This window comes from Topomyia yanbarensis, chromosome 3 (genome assembly GCF_030247195.1).
Source record: "Topomyia yanbarensis strain Yona2022 chromosome 3, ASM3024719v1, whole genome shotgun sequence".
Classification (NCBI taxonomy): domain Eukaryota; kingdom Metazoa; phylum Arthropoda; class Insecta; order Diptera; family Culicidae; genus Topomyia; species Topomyia yanbarensis.
In genome coordinates this window covers 398,888,385-398,910,682 of record NC_080672.1, presented here as the reverse complement: position 1 = coordinate 398,910,682, position 22,298 = coordinate 398,888,385, and the positions used below count along the sequence as shown (strand labels likewise).

The window sequence follows — 22,298 nt, the reverse complement described above, 5'->3', positions numbered from 1 at the left end:
AAAATCCGGGCCCCCTTCAAAACTCCGGGCCCGGGGGGAAACACCCCGGTCCCCCCGCCCCCTCTCGGCGGCCCTGAATATAAGGCTATCTATCGAACTGATAAATTTTGGGACAATTTCTTGAAGGCTCTCAGTCTGAATGTATCTTCAAACTGCGTTCAAGAACTTTACATTGTACAGAAAGATTCCGTTTTTGGCACGTTCCGTTTTTGGCATGCTCCCTTTTTGGCACACTCCGATTTTGGCAACAAATGGGTTCCGTTTTTGGCAACATTTTTGTTGGTCATAACAAGTCTTTTAGATAAGCGCAAAAGATATTTTTTGTATCAATTTATATCACATTTGACTTCATTTCCAAACATGGGAGTCATATTAACCTTCAAAGGCGCCAATCATTTTTTTTAATATTGTGAAAATTGTCTCATAGCTTCAATACATTACTGTGATAATTTTGAGATGTTTTTCGCAATGTTGTTTTAAAACAGTGTTATGTATTTAAGGGTTACCTATATTTTACACTATACGTGTTTTATTTAATCATTACAATAAGTGTAGAGATGCATTATTTATGTAGGGGAATGTGTTCGATTGTCGGAACACTTTTGTTTTTGGCTCACAACATTACTCCAATTAAACAATATATTGGAATAAGCATACCAATAGAAAGCTAGAGGCCTTAGCTGATAACTTATCGAAGAATTTAATTTCATTTGCCAACTTAAAAAAAGTTATTAACAATTTAGTAAAATGATAACTGTTTACCATTTTGAAAAATGTGGTCGGTTGTCGGCACCCTAAAAAAATTACTAAAAATGGAAAAATATGAGTGATGATCATCACGATTCAAAGGGAAAAGGAAATTTATTCAGTTCAATACCCATCAAAGGCATTATGAACATCATTCTTCATCAGAACCACAATATGTGTATGTGAAAGACTAGTGCGAATATTACGCACTGCTAATGCACTGACGGATCGCATTCACTGCCATTAAGTTAGTTTCAGTCACTCCAGTTTTTTACCAAAGCTTCAGACAGATCAGATAGAAGTCAGTCAAAACGGGAGGGGGAATACAGGGTAATCCGAGCCCCCCCCCCCACCAAATTATCTGGTTGTGACAATCTGGTATATACGGTGCTACCTAGTGGTGAAAACACGACCAGGTGGGCTAAATATCTTCAAGCATTGCAGTTCGATTTTCAATCTATCAATTCCATTTGAAAGATCAACGATGGGTTAGTTATGGAGAAGCAATAAATTTATTAATTTTTTAAAGGAACTGTGTTTTTTAAACAAAATTGTTCAATAATTTTCAGAAAGAAGACATAACAGCCCCAGGAGCGAAATCAACACTACCATTCAGTGAATTGTTCAAGTTTTGACGTTCAGTGAGCCGAAGAAAAGCAATGCTATTTTACATATTCGTAATGAGGGGAATTGCACTCGAGAAGTGCACGAAGATTGTGAGAATTCTACAGGACGGCACAGTGGGCAGAATGCTACTTTCGACGCTCAAATCCTCTAGCGCCCTGGGTATGTATCCTGAAGGTTTTGTGTCTTCGGAAAAGTATCTTGGATGAAAATGAGCATTATTTTGACAACTGACTGATAAACGTTTCTTGCAAAGAATAAGTACAGCCTTATGACTGAACTACAATTCGGAAAACTTCAGAAAGGACTAGACACAGCAGTCATTTAAATAAGATTACTTTATAAATTACTTGATAAATTTATTCTCAGTTCGAAATATTATATTTGAAACCGAAAACAAGAAAATATTTGCATATATTGTAGTTTACTCAAATATTCTCTAGCGAAATAGGAACTATTTAACTTGAATTATATTTTTTTCTTATTTCATTTGTCTGCAAAAGGCCCACCTTGCCCCACTTTTTTCTCTTCGTGGTTATAAAGTTAAAGGTTTTTACTAGTCACAAACAAAATTTCAGCTGCCGCTTTGTGGGTTATTACAAATTTGTGAAATATATTTTTTTAATATTTTTGATGAAAACAACCTTAAAATGTCATGATAACATTTATCACTCTTTTAAGCATTTTTATTATTGTAAATTATCGAAGATTTAGGAATAAAACATTCATTTCTAGATATATTTTTCATAAACAAATGTTAAAATTAATTTTCTCGAGTATTTTTTAAAATGTCATGTAGCGCCATCTACATAGGTTATAAAGTATAAATGTCTTCAGTACATGTGTTAGAAATATCAAAACAAATAACTTTGCCGATGAAAGTTTTTTGATAGAACACCTCTATCAAAAGATAGAACTGATCTAGATCAGTTTCTACTTATCTAGATCAAAACTAAAGTTGTAAAAATAATTGTCATTTCCATCTAAGATGCTTTGCTAAAGACACTAATCCTCCAGGATATATACCCAGGACGGTAGAGGTTTTGAGCGTCGGAAGCTTGCCCTGTACGACATCTGAATTTGATAAAATCACGAATAAAATTGAGTTTGCTTATTTTTTCTTTCATCTCATTTCATTTCACATATGATTAAAAATCCTTGAAACATTTTTGAAGTCGTTAATTGAAAATCCAAACTTTAAAAATAAGTTTCCATTTTTGGCACGGTTCCGGTTTAGGCAAATGAAAAAAATAAAATTGTTGCCAAAAACGGAACCCTACTGTATTACCTAACACGATTCAACGGCAACTGATGCAGCTGCTGACACGTGATGGAATTCTCATCCACAAATGGTCGGTATTATGTCACACCGGACCAAGTGACAATATATTAATTTCGAAAAAAACGAGTTTAAAGTTTGAATCGCAGCGTCTTTTTGAAGAAATACGGAGCGAAGTACGCCATCTAGATCCTGGGTCTGTTCTGTGATCCAGATGCAGATACTCTACTACTTGCCAAGCAGTTTAAGCTAGTGGCAAGAGACGTTGAATAAGCGGTTGATCTACGCCTAAGTCGTCAAATTCTACGATCATCTCGGTCGGTACTGACCATCGCCAAACTACTAGTACAACGTCTGTGAAGAATCAGGCAAACTGGGATGGGAAGGCGGTATTTGTTATTCGTCGTTTCATTATGATATGACGAACCATTATCGTGATTTCTTAGGATGATAAACTTTTTGCTTGGACACGGTCTTGGCGTAGTTGGCAAATCAATTGCCTTGTACGCAGCTCACCTGGGTTCGATTCCCAACCCCGCACATAGGGTTAGAGATTTTTCCTTAAGAGATTTTTCTAACCCGAAGAGGCGAATGACCTTAATATTAAAAAAAAAACCTGTTTTAATCCACCTAGAGGTGCAATTGTGCCTTTCTCATTTCTCCAAACTACGATTTAATAGCTGGTTCGTACAATATAACATTATGGAAATATCTTTCATTCTTATTACACTTGGTAAGTATATATAAGAACACCTTTTTGCATTCATCGCGGTATCGGTTTGAATCGGAGTTTTCTATGTGATCGCACTCCACAACCCGTAACTCCGGAGCGGGAAGTCGGATGGAGATGGAATTTAATATCAGTTTCCGGGGACGTAACACCTTTCATTTGAGACTAAGTTGATCAAATCGGTTTAGCCATTTTCGAAAAACCAATATAACCGTTATTCTGAATTTGGATGCTTCCGGATCCGTCGATGGTGGCCAGTGTGGCTAAAGAGACTTTGAATGACTGTTGTGTTGTGTTTACATTTTGGAAAAATATCACCTTTTTACATTCATCGCAGAATTCGTTAGAATCGAGATTTGCTGCGTGATCGTACGTATCACCCTGTAATTCAGGAACCAGAACTCGGATCCACACAAAATTCAACAGCAGCTGATGGACCTTTCATTTAAAATCAAGTTTGTCAAAATCGGTTCAGAAAATTCCGAGAAAACGATGTGGACAAATCAACAAATTTTGTTTTGTAACCATACTCTTCAACTCGTAACCCGGAACAAGATGTCGGTTGAAAATAAAATTCAATAGCAACCTATGGGAATATTATACCTTTCATTTGAATCTTAGTTCGTAAAAATCGGTTCAGCCATCTCCGCGAAACCGATGTGGACATTTTGTTAACAAATCCGCACATACACACACATACATACATACATACATACATACATACATACATACATACATATATACACACATATATACACACAGATATTTTGCGATCTCGGCGAACTGAGTCGAATGTTATATGAGACTCGGCCCTCCGGGCCTTGGTTACAAAGTCGGTTTTTGGAGCAATTGCATAACCTTTCTATATGAGAAAGGCAAAAGAGTACTATTTAATTAGCTTAATCAGCATGAGTTCAATGTTATCTTCATGTGATTATATTTTGAAATGTTGGTGGAATGGGTTTGAAAGTGGAGGAAATGGGGGGTTAGTAGAGTGGGAGTGGAGGATGCGTCAGAAATCCTTCATTTTATTTTGGTATACGGGGTGGATGAAGGAAATGCGGGCGTGAGGGTGGTCCAAGGGGAGGGGAGTGATGAAGGAGGGAGGTGTAAGGGCAAGGCGGGGGGGGGGGGAGTTGTGGCAACGCAATGCTCAACTGCATATTTTGCCTTCCATTTGAGACTTGGTTTGAGAAAATTGGTTCAGTCATCATCGTCATGTGGAATATGCCCGGAATTCCGGACTTCCGGAATCGTCGATAGTGGACAATATATTCAAAGAATGTTTGATTGGCAATCAGTGATCTAGATCTGCGATTAGAAGCAATTTGGTGACCATTTTAGCCTCTGAGGTATTACGATTGTGCTGATTTATATGGGAAATTCCAGTGTATCCTTACTAACACCCCTGTAACTCCGGAAGCAAGAGTCAGAACCGAATGAAATTCAGCAGCAGCATGGTATTACTGTATCTTTCATTTGAAATCAAGTTTGTAAAAATTGGTAGAAAATTCGTTGGGGAATTGGTGTGATATTTGCTTAGGAACTTGGCGGGTTCCCCGGGGGCGTCATGAACTGTCATAGGTGGCCAATGTGGTCAAAGCTGCTTTGATTGATCATTAGTGATCCAGACCCGAAAACTAGAGTAATGTTACATCAATTTTAATATGTTTTACATCATTTTAACATCATGGTGGTACCAGTTTATATGGGAATTTGCTGCGTGACCGCACTCTTCAACCCGTAACTCCGGAACCGGAAGTCGGATCAACTAAAAATTCAATAGCAGCTTATGGGATACCTTTCAGATGAAACTAAGTTTGCGAAAATCGGTTCAGCCATCTCTGAGAAAATTGTGTGAGTTTAAATGACACACACACAAACACACACACATACACACACACATACACACACATACATACACACACAGACATTTGCCGATCTCGACGAACTGAATCGAATGGGGAATGACACTCGGCCCTCCGGGCCTCGGTTAAAAAGTCGATTTTTACAGTGATTGCATAGCCTTTCTTTATATGAGAAAGGCAAAACCTATAATCGAAAAAAAACTTTTTGTTTCATAATTTACTATTCATGAAAATGGCAATGGATTTTTGCCTTTCGCATATAAAGAAAGGCTATGCAATCACTCCAAAAATTGATTTTCCAACAGTGGCCCGGAGGGCCGTGTGTCATATCCCATTCGATTCAGTTCGTCGAGATCGCAAAATGTCTGTGTGTGTATGTATGTGTGTGTCAAAAAATGTCACTCAATTTTCTCAGAGCTGGCCGAACCGATTTGCACAAACTCAGTTTCAAATGAACGGTATAACGCTCTCATAAGACGCTATTGAATTTTTAGTTGATCACACCTCTGGTTCCGGAGTTACGGATTTAAGAGTGTGGTCACACAGCAAATTCCCATAGAAACTGGTAACCTTATGATGTCCGAATGATGTAATACTTATTCAAATACATTCAACATTACTAGTATTTTCGGGTCTAGATCGCTAATGACCAATTAAAGTAGTTTTGGCAACATTGGTTACGTATGACGGATCTTGATGCCCCCTGGGAACTCACCAAGTTCCCGAGCTAATGTCACACCTATTTTTCAGCAAACTCTCAACCGATGTTTACAAACTTGATTTCAAATGAAAAATATAATACCCCCATTGACTGCTATTGAAATTCATTCAGTTCTGACTTTTGGTTCCGGAGTTACAGGTTGGTCATAGGAATTTCTCATATAAACCGGTACAATCGTAATACTTCATAGATTAAAATCTATTGAAATGAACATCAAATTACTTCGATTCGCAGGCCTAGATTACTGATGGCGAATCAAAAATTATTGGGATGTTTTGTCCACTATCGATAATTCCGGAAGTCCCGGAGTTCCGGGCAAATTCCAGATCTAAAGCCACTTCGATGACGACTGAACCAAATTTCACTAACCTAGTCTCAAATGGAAGGTGTTCGGTGTTCAACCCTCCATCTACCCCTCCTCCCCTTACCTCTCAACCCGGTCTCCCTGTCTCACCCCTACCCTCTCAAACCAATCTTAACATTAACACAACATTTAACTCACGCTGATTAAGCTATATAAATATTATATTTTTGTTTGTTTCAAGTGTGTCAGTATCGACATGTTGCTTATCAGGTTCGTGACAGTCGTGCACTTATAAATGCTCATCAAGTGTAATATGAATGAAATAGACATTTTCACAATGTTATATTGAACATAACCAGCCATTAAATCATAGTTTGGATAAATGAGAAAGGCACAATTGCACCACTAGGTGGATTAAAACAGGTTTTTCCACATCGTCGCTGTTGTTCTATCTTATGACAAACGCCATTTTGGGGTAAACTGAATTAGATATGCCACATTACTTGTTTAAAAAACTACAAGGAACAGCCCTATGGGGTTGTACGAATTGAAGACGTAGGACTGCAATACGTGAAATATTTCATTTCTTATTACATTTGGATTAATAATTAATCAAACATATTTCTTTCTGCAGTTCTTTTCACGAATCAAACCGTTTTGATCATCAAGTCATTTTATTTATAATGGGCGATGGAATCCTATCAAAGAAAGCAGACAGAAAACTGCGATGGAAAACCGAACTAATATCTGGAACTGCTTTAAAATTTTAAAAGGTTTTCTATTGTGTGCGGTAAACAACCAGACCGATGCTTAAAAATCATGTTTTAGACAATACAGTCACATTGTCTAAAATGTAATTTTCTAAAAGTAGCGAAACCAGTGGTCTCAATCATATATCGAAGCAAAATCGATAATAATTTTATAGATGGACTTAGATGCGTTTTTCGCAGCGATTTTTTGAGTAAAAGTGTATTCATTCATAAATAGGCTATATATTAGTAGAATCAAAGTGGGATAGGTTGAGTGGAAATGAATCTAGTGGAATCAATAAATTGATGAAACGTAAATAATAAACCTTCGTTGCACTTTCCATCCATTCGCGTGAATTTGTTGCTAAGAAAGTTTTCGTCACCTCAACCTGTCATGGAGATGACAACACAAAGAAAAAACGAAAGATTTCGCTTCGCGCAATGAAAGCTCAGATTTCTATCATACACGCAACGCTTGGATATACCTACACATACGCCTAAAACAATAAACTCAAGTGAACGGTGTACCGTGCTTGAATCAAAAGGCTGTGCCAGTACATCGTATCCGTACACCAATGGAAGATACGCACTAAGCAAAATGAGTCAACGTTGGTGATGATGGCTGGATCGAAAGAGACAACTAGTAACACGACGCCATGTTAACCGTGTTTGCATAGGGGGTTGACTGTACAAGCGATTTTGTTCACGTGTTTTATATGAATTAATGCTTTCGAGATAGTACATGAAATGTGTGCTTGAAACGAGCACAACACAAGAGAAAGGATTGTTTTTGATCGGACAAGCTCTGTCTCCTGTTGAACTGCAATGCGTAGCGTACCTCCACAGCCAATGTAGTAGACCTATCAGTCTGCTACACTGGCTGTGGAAGCACGCAGCGCAGTTCTCCGCTCTGCCTTCCGTTCAACAGGCAACTGAACTTGTCCGACCAAATCTGTTCTTTAAATAGTCGATGATGACGTTATTCATAGAAGCGTTGCGAGTTAGTCTAGTCTAGTCTACACATACACAGCCAATACATGTAGGGATCCTGGAAAATTGCAGACGTTCGTCTACAATTTTTCTTGTCATTATTAATGATTGTGGCACATACTGAATATGACACAAGCATTAAAGCGGCCAGGCCAACTGTGCAGCGCTCAAAATAAAGATGATTCAAAATTATACGGCAATCAAATTATTGATTCAATAAATAATTTAATCAACGGATTATTTTGAACCTTGAATAAGGAAGAAACGTGGACAACCGTACACAACCGTTTCAATTTGATGGGGGTTTGATAAATCGTTGGGAGTGACTGTGCTAAGAGTGTTAATGTCACTCCTTTGGTCCTAGGTTCCTGGGATGGGACAGAACTATTTAGCCCTGCCCTAGCTAATGAACCAGGGTTATAGCGCCCTTATTCGCTCTCTGAAACAATAGAGAAAATTGGCGAAATCGATTAATTAGTAGTAATATGAACAAAAAACGCATAAATATACAAACCAACAGACAACTCACCTTCGACCAAAATACATACATGACTTCTATGTCCTAATAGGCAGTACAGGATCATAAAAACAGAAACCTTCCGCGTTTGTTGAGCGTTGAAAACACAAATAACTGAACCGTATATTTCCAATATGACAAAAGCTGAATGTTTGGAAAAACAAGACGCCTTCCAAAAGCCACAGCCCACGTACATCCAACACTATGCTGATAAAAAGAACCCTGATTCATGCCACGACTCCGATCGTAACGCACACCAAAAGACCGCCGTGGACAGACAATCCCACCATACTTCCCTGGACAAAGACAATCCATAAGAAGTGCGATATCCAGTGACAGCACCAAGAACTGATCAAATGGGTTAACCGGTTATGACATGAGAGCAGAAACCGATTCTAACTAAACTAAACACACATAAGCAACTGTTTCTGGAAAAACACAAGTCTAGACACCAAATACAAAAACTCACACTTCATATTGCATAAATAGTTCGAAACGCATCCAGGTATGCTAAGGACTTATTATTATTAATAGACTGCTGATTGAAGTTAGTTTAGTGCATGATCGATGTTCAATTTAAAAATCTTTCCAATTTTACGGTGAGAACAGATGCAAAAAAAAGCATTTAAAAAAATTTCAAAAACCATAATCAGACAGATCTCACCCAGTCCAGCGGCACATGACACCTTCAGAGGATCAGGCTCATCAATCCTCAATTGCCGCGTAAACACTGCTCCCCTTTTTCGGAAGGCTTCAAGAATCTTACGCTTCTACAAGACAACTCCTTCCAGCCACTGGTCTGCAACTGAAGCTTGAGACATTCAGCAGTTTTCTGTATCCGTTAACAATCTCCACAACGACCGTCGTCCTTTGTTGCCCCTTCGATGCGTTCCTTCTTCCATTCACTCGACACAATTTATTTTACAAAAAATTGACGCATGAAAAAATATGTACGTCTACACTCAACCATCGCCTACTAAGTTTTCCTAATATTTCATGTCTCATAGAAGCGTTGCGAGTTAGGTACATAAATCTGCCGTGTCAGGCTAGGGAAGCGCAGCCTTCTGTGTTCAAATGCGTGGTATTTTGATGATGTTGAACATTATTTAAATTTTGAATGCCATGATATAAAAAATCATTGGGTTTGTCTATTGGAATCTATTCTTAGAAGTATTTCTGAGCGATATGCGCAAAAAAAATGAAAATTTACCGTGAGATGGCTGAATTATAAGCGTTTAAAATTGGACCACCTTTTATTGAATTTGCAAAGTGCACCCCCATATCGAAAGCAAAGACGTAGTCCTACGTCAAAATCTCTACAAACCGCACCAAAAATTCGAAAGAGAATTAAATATCACGATAACACGAAAAACAAATACGAGGATCGTGTTTCAACTCCCTCGGGGTCCCCCACTCTGTCAGAATAATCCGATAGTAAACTCTAGAGTAATAGATCGCTATAAATTTACCTATAGTTGACCGAAATAAAACTATGTCATCGTTATCTTCGCCACAGCTGTTATCAGCTGCTAATTCAATATCGCTCATATGTATGCTATTGTACTCATGATACCACTCAACGCCTCTTTTATTGTGCCTGCTACCATTTTAAACATAACAAGTCATTCGTATCCCGTCGCCGTACCAAAATGACCTGGGAACGCCCCACCACCATTCCATACCCCATGGTATGGCACGAATTCCAAGGTCCTGATTTGGGCAATACGGACAATCTGGTCACCTACCGGGTGCAGGACCTAACGCCGAATCGGTTTGATGACATGGTGCAGCATTTTCTTGACCACTATCTGGACGAAGAACCGGAATGCGTTGCTAAAGGAATTTCCGGAGATGCCCTAGCCAAGCGGGAGATTATCGAGTATTGGCGTTGGTGTTTCGGTCGCAGGTTGACACTGGTTTGCTACAAGGACGGATCGCGTGAAATTGTTGGCGGTAATTTGCTGAACGTGAGGACAGCGGCAAGGGAAGATGTGCGAAAGGTGAACAAATTTAGACTATGCATAACATAATTTTTAACCCACACCATCAAACTGTCTGAAGGTGGAAAGTGAAAAGTTGAACGGAATTTTCACCAGCAATGAATATTTGACGGATACTTTCGATGTTTTTGGCCACTACGGCGTCGACAAGTATTGCACTGCGTACGGAATGGCAGTGCGACGGGAATACCGCGGAATGGGGATCTGTCGTGAAATGTTGCTGGCACGAATTCCGATGTGTAAAGCATTCGGGCTGGCGCTTACTTCAACGAATTTCACCAGTGCCGGAGCACAGGCTGCCGCCGCCAAGGCTGGCTTCCGGAATGATTTTGAGATATCGTAAGTGATTCGCGACTTTTAATGTTGATGGATGTTGATGGGCTTCTTTCTGTATTCGTTTCAGGTATGATGACTTAGCTAAACTAGGTTATACGTTTCCAAACATCACTTCGAGAAGTACGAAAGTTATGAGTTTAATCATCAAATAAATTCACATGCCCGTCACTGATCGCTCTCAAAAGTTTGTCGTTTTTTTGGGTCATGACAAATCATCATATCATTTATTGTTATACACGGTGTTTCCCCACCATACGTCTTGAGTAACGAGGATGAAAAAATCCCTCACCCGCCGCGTAAATTCGTCATGCATTATTATTATACAATTCAGCGGAAGAGTCTGCTCCACTGAAGGGTCAATGAAAGCACACAAATTTATAAACATTTCGGGAAAGTGTAAAACCGCACGCGACGGTGGCAAAAATATATGGCCGACGCGACGGACGGATAATGTTGAAAATATCTTTTCGTTGTATTTATATAGGGGAACTGGGGGGAAGCCCGACACCCTGGGTAAGCCCGACACCCCACGACTTTTCCCTGATATCAAATTTTAAATCATACAATAATGACAGGATATTATTAGTACGATTATGTTTGGCATTTCGATACATATCGATGCCATATGGGTTCATAAACGTCAACAAAATAAACAAAACAAGCGAAAGCAAAGTTGATGCGCTTTTGGATGTTATTTTTAGTTGATACATTTTAAGGTTTTAATGACACAAAAGCTTTGAAAATGACCAGTTTTTTTGTCACACATTCTATTCTACTCTCCATATCGTTATTTGTATGTATTGAAGATAAGTTTGAGTATTTCAATACTGTTAATTGTGCATTTAACAAAAATGGGCGCTGTTGGGGTAAGACCGACAGTTTTTGGGTGGGGTAAGACCGACACGGTGTTTAGATAATTGGGTTCGTTTTTGATTCGATACAAACGACTGGGTATATTTGTTGTGTTCAATTATACTATAATTACGTCATGTTAATAATTGAAATACACGGAAACTACGTTTTTGCATTTATTTATCAGTATTGTCTCAAGCCGACCAAAAAAAATTAAAAATTAATTGAACGTGATTCATAATAATATTACAAAAAAAACGAAAAGTATAATCTAATATGAGATTTTGAAATGATATTGATGAAAAAATTTCATTGACCGTCGGATTGTTGATCAACAGTGTTCCGAAAAATCACAACACGAACCGGATAGCTTACTACGAAGCGTGCGTCACTTCTAAGTGAATGAGTCCTAGTAACAGCGTATATAATCTGCTTGCAGAATAGCTCTTCCTCGTTAGAATGGCTATACAAGTGGCAATAAAGCTCGAAAGAATTACTTGAGAAAACCCGTACCATAATATAAACCATGCGTTAAACATTATTTATTCATAACACCACGCATTCGAATGCTCTTCCTCTTGCTACGCGATGAAACTACAGAAAGTATGCGTTTGCATCACACATACTCATATACACATAATTGCACTTTATCACACATACACAATACATTTTTAATGGAAAAATTTGGACAAAAAGAAAGTTCAAAAGGGGGTCGCTCTTGCCCCTTTGGGGTGTCGGTCTTACCCGCAGCGTTTTTAAAATGACATTTTTCTCCATTTTTTGGCAACCAATAATTTTTAATGAATTCAATTTTTTGAAACGCTGAAAAAATTATATTTTGTTAAGAACCACCTAAACAAGGATTATGCACACAATATACAATTTTAGGAACTTTGTGGAATTTTTGAAAAATTATTGCGCTTAAGGTGTCGGACTTGCCCCGCGTTCCCCTACATTAGACACGTCGGCAATTCCGACGAAGTTTATGACGTTGTAAGATGTGTCACATCGGGTAGTTTGAATCAAGTATTTTTGGTGCTGGTCTTGATAGAGTGATGGGAAAGATGCGGTTGTCAGGAGGCAGCAGCTTTTAAAAATCTTTTGCATGTATACTGTATTACAATAATAGTTACGGCATTATGTGACCTTGGCCGTAAAATACTGTTTTGAACATTTTTTTCTGCATTCTTGAATTTAAAAAGAATAGAAGAGAAACACAACCATGCATAAAGAATCTAATTACGCCATTCGGGCTTCAGTACTCAAATGTATACCAGAAATAGCCACTGACTTGAATTTTTTTTAATTGTTTAATTATTAATTTCACTGAGTGGCCATTTTTATAATCGATAAAAATTCTTGAAATAATCATAAAAAATTTTCCTGGCATAGGAAAACGCCATTTCGTCGCTGTTGTGCTATCTTATGACAAACGCCATTTTGGGGTAAACTGAGTTAAATATGCCATATTGTTTGTCTAAAAAATCTCTACAAAATGGCGTTTTCGGAATTTTGACATACTACTTGGTTACTGAGATATAGCGAGAAACGTGCTGAGAAATTCTGTGATATTTGCTTAAAATGGCTGTGTCTGGACATTGGCACAAGTTATCTTGATGGATTAGATGTTTTTCTATGTAAAAATGTCTGAGAAACACAATGGCAAAATCATTTTCAAAATAAAAATACACAAAATGTGAGAAAAAAGTAATTTTAGTTTTAAACTGGAAATATAGCATATTTGGCAACACTGTATCCAAAAATCATTATTTTTTCTAGTTTCCCTGACTCATTTCCTTTAAAATGCATCTCACTGATTGATTATAGACCAAATAAAGCCAAAGATATAAATAAAAGTTAATAATTGATGATTTTTTTCTATGGGAAATTTTCCAAGCACGATTATGACACGCCATACAAATTTTGTCATCAATACACACCTATGACACATATGAGTGCGACTTTTGTTTACATGTTTAGCAAAAACTCGTAATATAGTCAACCGATCTTCATAATATTTGAGAGATTAATACAGAATAGACAGAAACATCAATTGTATTCTCTGAATTGTTTCTACTATTTACCAATTGCAAGATATTCAATCTCAAACTTTAAAAATCGTTTTTCTCGAAATGTGCAAAATGGCGCTTGTCATAAGATAGCAAAACAACGACGATTTGTCATCATATTCCGTTTACTTTCCGACAAACAGTGTAGCAATCACAGTACACTCAAGTGGGATTTTTGTTGTTAAAAAGTGTTTGTACCCGAATATTGATAAACCTGAAAATACACACGCTGGCTTGTTGATATTTGGAGTCTGCTCAGTCTACTATAAAATTCAGCTTCAGTGTTTTCTCATTTGTTCAAACTTTTTCTAGTGTATTCACGAGAAACATGTTCAATAAGAGTCGCCAAGCTACATGTTTTTTTAGTAATTTCCCCGCCCTACCACCCGCCTACAGACCTGGCTGTCGAGCGCCTGTGTGTAGCTTCCACAATTATACATTAACAGCCTTGGAAGCATCGTTTGTATGAATAAGAAAGCCACAATTGTACCACTAGGTGGATTTAGATGTTTTTTAAACTTCCTTTTCTTCTATAGTGTGTTGTAGATGCATTCGACAAGGGTGATCAGGTGTAGGTACGGCCACCGGCTTTCAATCTCTTCACCATCACGATCGATTAGTATAGACAAACGACTGGCATTCTTGTTTATTCGACTGTGAAGCAATTTTCGACAGCCCATTTCATCTGAACGATGAACGATGAAAAATTAAATGATGGATTGAATGCTTTGATGCTTAATTACGCTTTCTTTTTTGGATGCTGGAATTTTTCTGGCATGTTTCTCACTGTTTATTTGCTTTCACACGACGTTATAGTAGGTATATACTTATTTTTCGTTCTAAATTTGAACAAAAAAGAGTTATGTGCACTTTTCGACATTCTGCTAGCATCAAGCCGTGACCAGAGATGCCAGGTACTTTTTTCAAATGTCTGCAATAATAATTTCAAAAGTCTGGGAAGAACAATATATGTCAGGAAAGCTAGTGTAACCAAAAGCCTTTATATTCAAAAATCTGTAAATATCTGCAACCAAACTAAAAAAATATGCAAATATCTGCAACGAAACTAAAAAATCTGCAAATATCTGCGTCATCGAAAAAATCTGCAGCTTAAATTAAAAGTCTGCGAATTTGCAGACTTGTCTGCAAATCTGGCATCGCTGGCCGTGACGTATGCATTCAATCGACACTAAGCTATCGGTACCGCACCGATCCTATTGTGATTGAACTACTTGTCGATTTTTTTGTTCCGCGCACACGGATGGCTGATAGCAATTAATGACACAGCTCAGCTAGCAGAAATTGAATTTTAGCTACAGTCGTGATTCGCTGGTTGGGCCACACCTCTGTCCAACTAACGAATTTGATCCAGCCCCCTGTCAAGGACGACGTCTCTGTACAGCCAGCATCACTGCCATGAAAATCAAAACATTGATGCTTAAAAGCTGTAATTATTTACTAAATGTTGATTTTCTGAATAAGATGGTATTAAATCATCCCACAAGATGCAAAACGTCATGTGGAATGCTTGAATATCGTGTATAGTGGCGAACATAATTCTTTGTTTGGGGCTACATGTAGGTCGCTGTCAAACTACATATGATGTTATAGGGTTGCCACGGGGCTGATTTGATCCGTTAGTTGGACCGACTGACAGATGTCAAAAACTCTACACGCAGAAGAATCAGGCCATTTTGAATCAACAAAACGTTTTGTTGAATCTGAAACGTGACGAATGACTGTTTCAAACTGAAATGGGCGTCTTTCAAAAGCATGTATTTGGTTTAGTTCAACAAATACTTCTGTTTACATTTTAAATAGAAACATTGTTGAATCAAAATAAAATTTGTTAGATCTAACTGATCCCTTTGTTAAAAACCAACAGAATCTTTGTTTAATTTCAACTAAATTTGAGTTGTTCTCTCCTTTGGTTGATACAAAAGATTTGTTTTTGTTCCTTCAAACTTGTTTGTTCGGTTAACCTTAACATGATTTTGTTATTTCAAACGAAATATTTGTTGAAACTACTGAAAAGCCAACAAATGAATTAGTTGGTAATTTCATCCAACAGTATTGATTGAATCAAACCTGAATCTTGTTTGTCACTATATCAAACGGGAAAATTGTTATTTAAAATCAATATTTGTTTATTTTTTCTGTTTTTTTTCTGTGTGTACAAAGGAGACGTTAGTAGTGTAATTGCATCTATTCACATCTCTAATAATTGTCAGATTGATTGTCAAAGTAAATTTGACACAAAATTTTGACATTCAGACGCTTTTTAGTTGGACGATGGTCCAACTAGCGGGGATCCAACTAAAAAGCGGTCCAGTTAAAAAATGTCCAACCAGCGAATCACGACTGTACTTTTTTACCAACTAGTTCATATGTTACTATGTTTTAATTGCCGCAAGGTACTACTACATCGATTTTTTTGACTATTTTCGGCAAATTTGATGCTAAGAGAAACGAAAGCAATGAAATTGAAAGACGGATAGGTATTCTAGAGCGAATCAGTTATAAAGTTAGAACGGAAAACTAAGACTAGTCTTGTCCTAGTTTTCTGCTCTAAGTTCCGTAAGAGGGCTATTAAATTTCATCCCGATCCGACTTTCGGCTCCGGAGTTACGGGTTGTGGCGTACGGTCACAAAGCAAATTCCTATACAAACTGATACTCCGACGAATGCAAAAAGGGAAAAATTTCGCTAAAATGTCTGTCAAACAATTTACATTTGTAGTTCTAGGACACTGACGGTTAACCGAACTTTCGTTGGCTACATTGACCACCATAGACGGTGTTCGAGAAAAGTGGCTGTTCGAACGGAATAAAAACTTCGGGTGGACTGTGTCGCATGGATTCGAGCACGGAATGAAACACTAGTCGAATGAACTTTCGGAGGATTCAGGGTCGGAAATTCGGAGTATTCCTCAAATTATGATGATAGCATGCCATCGGGTACATCACGTCCGTTCAGCATGTCGGCACGATTGCCACGTGGCGCTGACGATTTTCGGCTATACTACCAAAACGTCAGAGGGCTAAGGACGAAAATCGAGGACTTGTACTTGGCTGCTCTTGACGGCGACTACGATATTTATGTTCTAACGGAAACGTGGCTTGATGATCGTATTACATCGATGCAGCTTTTCGGGGATTCTTTTGCGGTTTATCGTGCGGATCGAAGCGCACATAACAGTGTTCATGATCGCGGCGGGGGAGTTTTGATCACTGTTTCTTCCGCACTAGCCTCCTGTGAATTTGGTGTGGATAGTTCATCAAGCATTGAGGTTGTTTGGACGAAGATTATTACGCAGACGAAGAACTACTTTATTGGAGCTGTTTACATTCCTCCAGAAAAGCGACTTGACTGCACTATTACGCAGCTCCATCTAGACTCTATAGAACACGCTTCTTCTCAGGCAGATTCAAACGATGTGATTTCAACCAACCAACCAGGACTGATGTGGGTTTCTTTTCCTGCTAGCCGCTTACTTCTGGACGGGATGGCTTTTCACGGACTAAATCAAGTAAGCACGATTTCCAACCATCAATCCCATTTTCTTGACCTTGTGTTGGTCAGTGAGAATGCTTTGCCTGAGTGTTCTGTGAGTGAAGCTTCCAGTGTGATCGTTCCTTTGGATAACTATCATCCCGTATTAGAAATATCCATTTCCATCATTAGTTCACCACAATATGAAGAAGCTTTAGCTGTGAATCGTCGTAATTTTCGCAAAACTGATTTAGCAGTACTACGTCTCACCCTATCGCTGATTGACTGGAGTATACTACTTGATCAAGTTGATGTAAATGCTGCAGTCGATTTCTATAACCGATTACTCATTGACTGTGTTGAAAAATTCGTGCCAGAATATCAACCTCCCAAGAAGCCTCCATGGTCTAACGCCATGCTTCGGAATCTGAAACGCATCCGTGCCAAAGCCCTGCGTGCGTACACAAATCGTCGAGCCCTATTCTCAAGCGCTTTTTCGCATTCGCCAGTAATGAGTACCGCTGTTACAATAAATTGCTGTACAAAGGATATGTGAACCGCATCCAACAAAACTTACGACGAAATCCGAAGGGATTCTGGGCTTTTGTTAAAACGAAGAGAAAGGAAACGGGTCTTCCGTCTAGGATGGTCTACAATGGCGAAGTAGCGACTACAACGGCGGAAAAATGCTCCGTATTTGCCAGCTACTTCTCAAGTGTCTCACGACTGGCAGATGGAACATCGAGCTCGAAAACGCGACCCGTGATGTTCCCATTGGTGCAGTGGATATGGATGTATTCACTATTTCCGTACAATCGGTTCTCTCTGCAATACGGAAAACAAAATCGTCTTGTGCTCCAGGACAAAGTGCTATGCCGTCTGCTGTTCTGAAAAAATGTTCCGATATCTTAACGATCCCACTGACGCACCTTTTTAATGTGTCGCTTCAGCAGCAAACATTTCCCGATGATTGGAAGTTTTCAGTTATGTTTCCGGTACACAAGAAAAATGACAAAAGCAACATCGTGAACTACCGGGGAATCACTTCGCTGAGAGTTGAGTCTAAAAACCTTCGAATCGCTTATCAACGAGGTGCTGTTTTTTGCTAGTAAACACTACATAAGCCCTTGTCAGCACGGATTCTTCCCTGGTCGATCGGTAGAGACGAATTTAGTTAGCTTCACATCGTTTTGCATTGATAACATATCCAGGAAACTCCAGGTGGACACGGTTTACACAGATCTTAAAGCCGCTTTCGACACAGTTAATCAGGAGATACTGCTTGCAAAGCTTGATAAACTAGGATGTACCTCGAGATTCTGCCACTGGCTTCGATCCTACCTTGTTCACCGCGAGTGCGTCGTGCAAATTGGTGACAACGTGTCTGAATCCTTTTGTAATAATTCCGGAGTTCCCCGAGGTAGTACACTAGGTCCATTACTATTTTCATTGTTCGTGAATGATGCGGTCTTTGTTCTAATGCGTGGAGGGAAACTGTTTTTCGCCGATGACTTGAAGATATTTCTTGTGATAAGGAATGAAGCCGATTGCCGTGAGTTACAGTGTCTCATTGATACATACTTTGCAAGAACGTAGACATACTTCGCAGCCCATTTTCATATCAAAGCTTCTGTTGGCTGAGTATGATGTTCCCGATCTCCCTGGACAAATCAGCCTCTGGGCCCCAACCCGTGTTCTTCGCCCTCGGACATTACTACACATCGAAATGCGAAACACCAACTACGCTGCTAATAGTTCGATTTTAGCGATGGTTCGTCGCTTCAACGAGCTTGCAGAGCACTTTGACCTCAATTATAATTCATCACAATTTCGTCACCGTTTGCAGTTACGTTAGGTTAATTATTTTTAGTTTAGTTCACTAAACACTGGCGGCTCCAGCGGGTGGCACGAGGGGGCACGTTGCCCCCCTATTCAACCAAACCTTAGAGGATTCCTTAAGGAACATATAAAATAATAATTATTTCTGTTGCTGATTTCGTTTTTAGAGCGGAGTCGCTCTAGGTTCGCTCTGAGCTGTCACTTTTGTATGGATTTTGTAAATATTAGAGCGAACCTAGGGCGACTCTGATCTAAAACCGAAATCGGCATGTGTTTCATTTGACAAATTTTTCGCCACACTCCACGCCTACCAGGAAATGCGTTTCCAAGATTCGAGATTTCATTTTCCAAATCGTGCGTCAGACACATTTTTTCAAGAAGGCGTGCCCCCCCCCCTTTACCATCCGGCTGGAGCCGCCTATGATTAAGACTTAGTGTCAGATGAACACAAATTTTAAATACAAATACAAATCACATTAATTTTTACATTACTTTAGTGCGCGCTTCGATCTTACCTCTTCGGCGTTCTATTCTAACAAAGAATGAATATTTTCTCTCTCGGTCGCTGGTTGTGAGCGTTCGCGCCACTTTTTATGACATCGCACAGTGGGACGGAATCAAAAAAAAGCCGGACAATGATATTTGCGACGAAATTATTGGTTATGGCACTTTGATGTCTTCGGAAAGGTTTCTTTATTTTTTAAGTAGTTTAATATAGTGTTAGAAAATTTTGATTTAAGGGGGTATATACGCAGATAAAAAAATAACTTCGTAAGTTGTTGCCTGATAGTCATGTATGGAAAGTTTGTAGACGAAATGATTTTATAAAACTTTGTTGAAGTAGCGAAATGGCTATCTGTTAAGCGAAAAAAGTTATTGGGTGAAATTGAAGTACATGTCGCAATACCCCCTTAAAAAGAATTTTTTTATTAACTTTTTATTCGTTTTTTTACAGTTTTTCAATGTTTTAGAAAGTTGTAGATGCTTTCAAAACACACCTTTTTGCGGAATAGACCAACTCGCTATCTCTTCGTTTCTAGGATGTATGCCTGTTTTTTGGTATTTTGGGCTAACTTTAAGGGCTATAGTTTGTAGAGTAGCAGCTAAATTAATTTTTTTGTTATTCAGCAAGAAATACCCTATTGATACATATTGGAATAATGTGGGGTAAAATAGACTAGCGTTTCAATGAATTATTTGTATTATGAAGCATGAAAAATAAACTATTATGCGAAAATAATAAACATTTGAAATAATATAGTTCATTCCATATATTCCGACATTCAAAGTTAATTTTTTTGTTATTAACAAGTTCATAAGTCATCCGTGTCCTGCCAATCATCTTCGTCGTCATTAGATGAACAAGGTATTAAAATAACCGAGTATTCTAAGCAACGAAATAGTTAACTATAGTTTTTTGAAATTGTGCCAAGGACGTTCGACGAACAAGAAACAATTATACTCGGTTTATAATCGTTTTATTTAATCTTCTGGTTATCCGCTTTCATGCGGCAGTCCAAGCTTACCCAGTCCGATTCACATCTGGCGTGGTTCTGTTCAGAGCTGCCAGTTCTATTTTCTAATCGCCCAATCGCCACATCTCCTTTCCTCAAAGTTTTTAGATAACATCAGAACTGCAGACGAAATCCTTTTGCCACGCCGGTTTAGAAACGTGCCGCAAAGGTCTGGATGTTGGGATAGTGTGTGCTGTTTCGGCGGCGTTCGTCGTCGTAAAGTCTGCCGTTTCCGGAATTTGACCGTAGGCGGAGTCCCCGGGAGTAGATGAAATCGCGCTGTCCGGGTGAAAGGAGAGTTCTTGAGAGTTTGGCTCCGAGACGTATTCTGCAGGTTCTTGTGTTATTTGTTCAATGGGAGTAACCTTTTTTAAGTGTGCAGAACTACGAAGGAAGGAGTTGCCCGACAAGGGATCTGACACCTTAACACGATTTCCAGTCTTTTCCATGACCGTATATTCAGTGTTTCCAAATGTTGTTGACAATTTTCTGCCTGGTAATAAATTCTGCATCAGGACAGTGTCGCCTTCTTTGATTTCAGATGGCTTTGAATGGCGCCTCAGATCCTCCTTTACCTTTCCTTTGTATTTAAGGATTGTATCTCTATCTGAAAACTCGGAATCGACTGGGGGCGCGGTTTCAATGTCACTAAGTGAAGGGATCTTGGACCGGATCGTTTTGTTCCGAAGCAGCTCGGTTGGTGTTTTACCTGTTGTTGAGTGAGGAGTCGTATTGTACATCAACAAATATTGGAGGAGATCCACCTTCCAGTCCCGATGCAATGCGTGGCTGATTTTTAGCCGTTTCAGAAGCGAAATATTCTGTCTCTCAACTTCCCCGTTGGCCTGGGGCCAGTATGGCACTGTGCGGTTGAGTGTAATGTTTTTTATGCGACAGTAGTCCTCAAACTCCTTACTAATGAACTGGCGCCCATTGTCTAGAGTGATTGTTCTCGGGTAGCCTTGACGGACAAAAATAGGTTCGGTTTGCTTGATGGTTTCCTCCGAGGTTATCTTCTTCATTATGCAAATTTCTTTGTACCGGCTAAAATAGTCAACGATAACTAATAGATAGTCACCAGAAGGCAAAGGTCCTAAAAAGTCCATCGCGACATCGATCCACGGTTCACTGGGCATTCGCCGGCGTCTCATAGGCTCAGGAAGAGATGGCTTGCCAACCAAACGACATCCCTCGCAGTCCTTCACCACTTTCTTCGCATCCTTGTCCATGCCTGGCCACCAGACTCGATCCCTAAGTCGTGATGTCATTGAAGTTTCACCAGGATGGCCTTCATGGGCAAGTTGCAGCATCCTGGATCGAAGCGACCTGGGGACAACCAGTCTGCAGCCTCTGATGACATATCCCTCAAGTAAGCTGAGTTCTTTTTGAAATGGTGCATACTCTTTGGCCGTTGCTGTATCGCATTCATCGCTCCAACTACCAGATATCAGCGCTCTTTTCACTGAGTGTAGTTCAGGATCTGAGTCTAAAGCATCTCGGATCTCCGAAACGTCGATCGCGACTGACTCCGTTATTGCATTGATGTATATTTGGTCGTCGGAAATGTCCACTTCATTAGCGTCTGCTGATGCTGAAAGTCTGGATAGCGGATCAGCGATGTTGCTCTTACCTGGTTTGTAAACTATTCGGAATTTGAACGGTTGTAG

General features: G+C 39.1%; 2 protein-coding genes across 3 annotated transcripts in view; both read left to right on the top strand.

Moving 5' to 3' along the window:
* LOC131693922 (uncharacterized) overlaps positions 1-22,298 on the top strand; it is a 489,601-nt gene that overhangs the window by 347,958 nt on the left and 119,345 nt on the right. The window lies entirely within an intron of this gene.
* LOC131693930 (uncharacterized) lies at positions 9,858-11,032 on the top strand. The gene is made up of 3 exons (XM_058982206.1): positions 9,858-10,529; positions 10,591-10,868; positions 10,933-11,032. Exons 1-3 carry the CDS (start codon positions 10,179-10,181, stop codon positions 11,015-11,017), a joined length of 714 nt encoding a protein of 237 aa, XP_058838189.1. The 5' UTR covers positions 9,858-10,178; the 3' UTR covers positions 11,018-11,032.

What these genes read in the sequence shown, in the direction of transcription:
- LOC131693930 (XM_058982206.1), top strand. Translation starts at nt 10,179, where the DNA reads ATGACCTGGGAACGCCCCACCACCATTCCATACCCCATGGTATGGCAC. An exon ending in CAAGGGAAGATGTGCGAAAG is followed by an intron (nt 10,530 to 10,590) that starts GTGAACAAATTT and finishes AACTGTCTGAAG; the next exon opens with GTGGAAAGTGAAAAGTTGAA. An exon ending in CGGAATGATTTTGAGATATC is followed by an intron (nt 10,869 to 10,932) that starts GTAAGTGATTCG and finishes TATTCGTTTCAG; the next exon opens with GTATGATGACTTAGCTAAAC.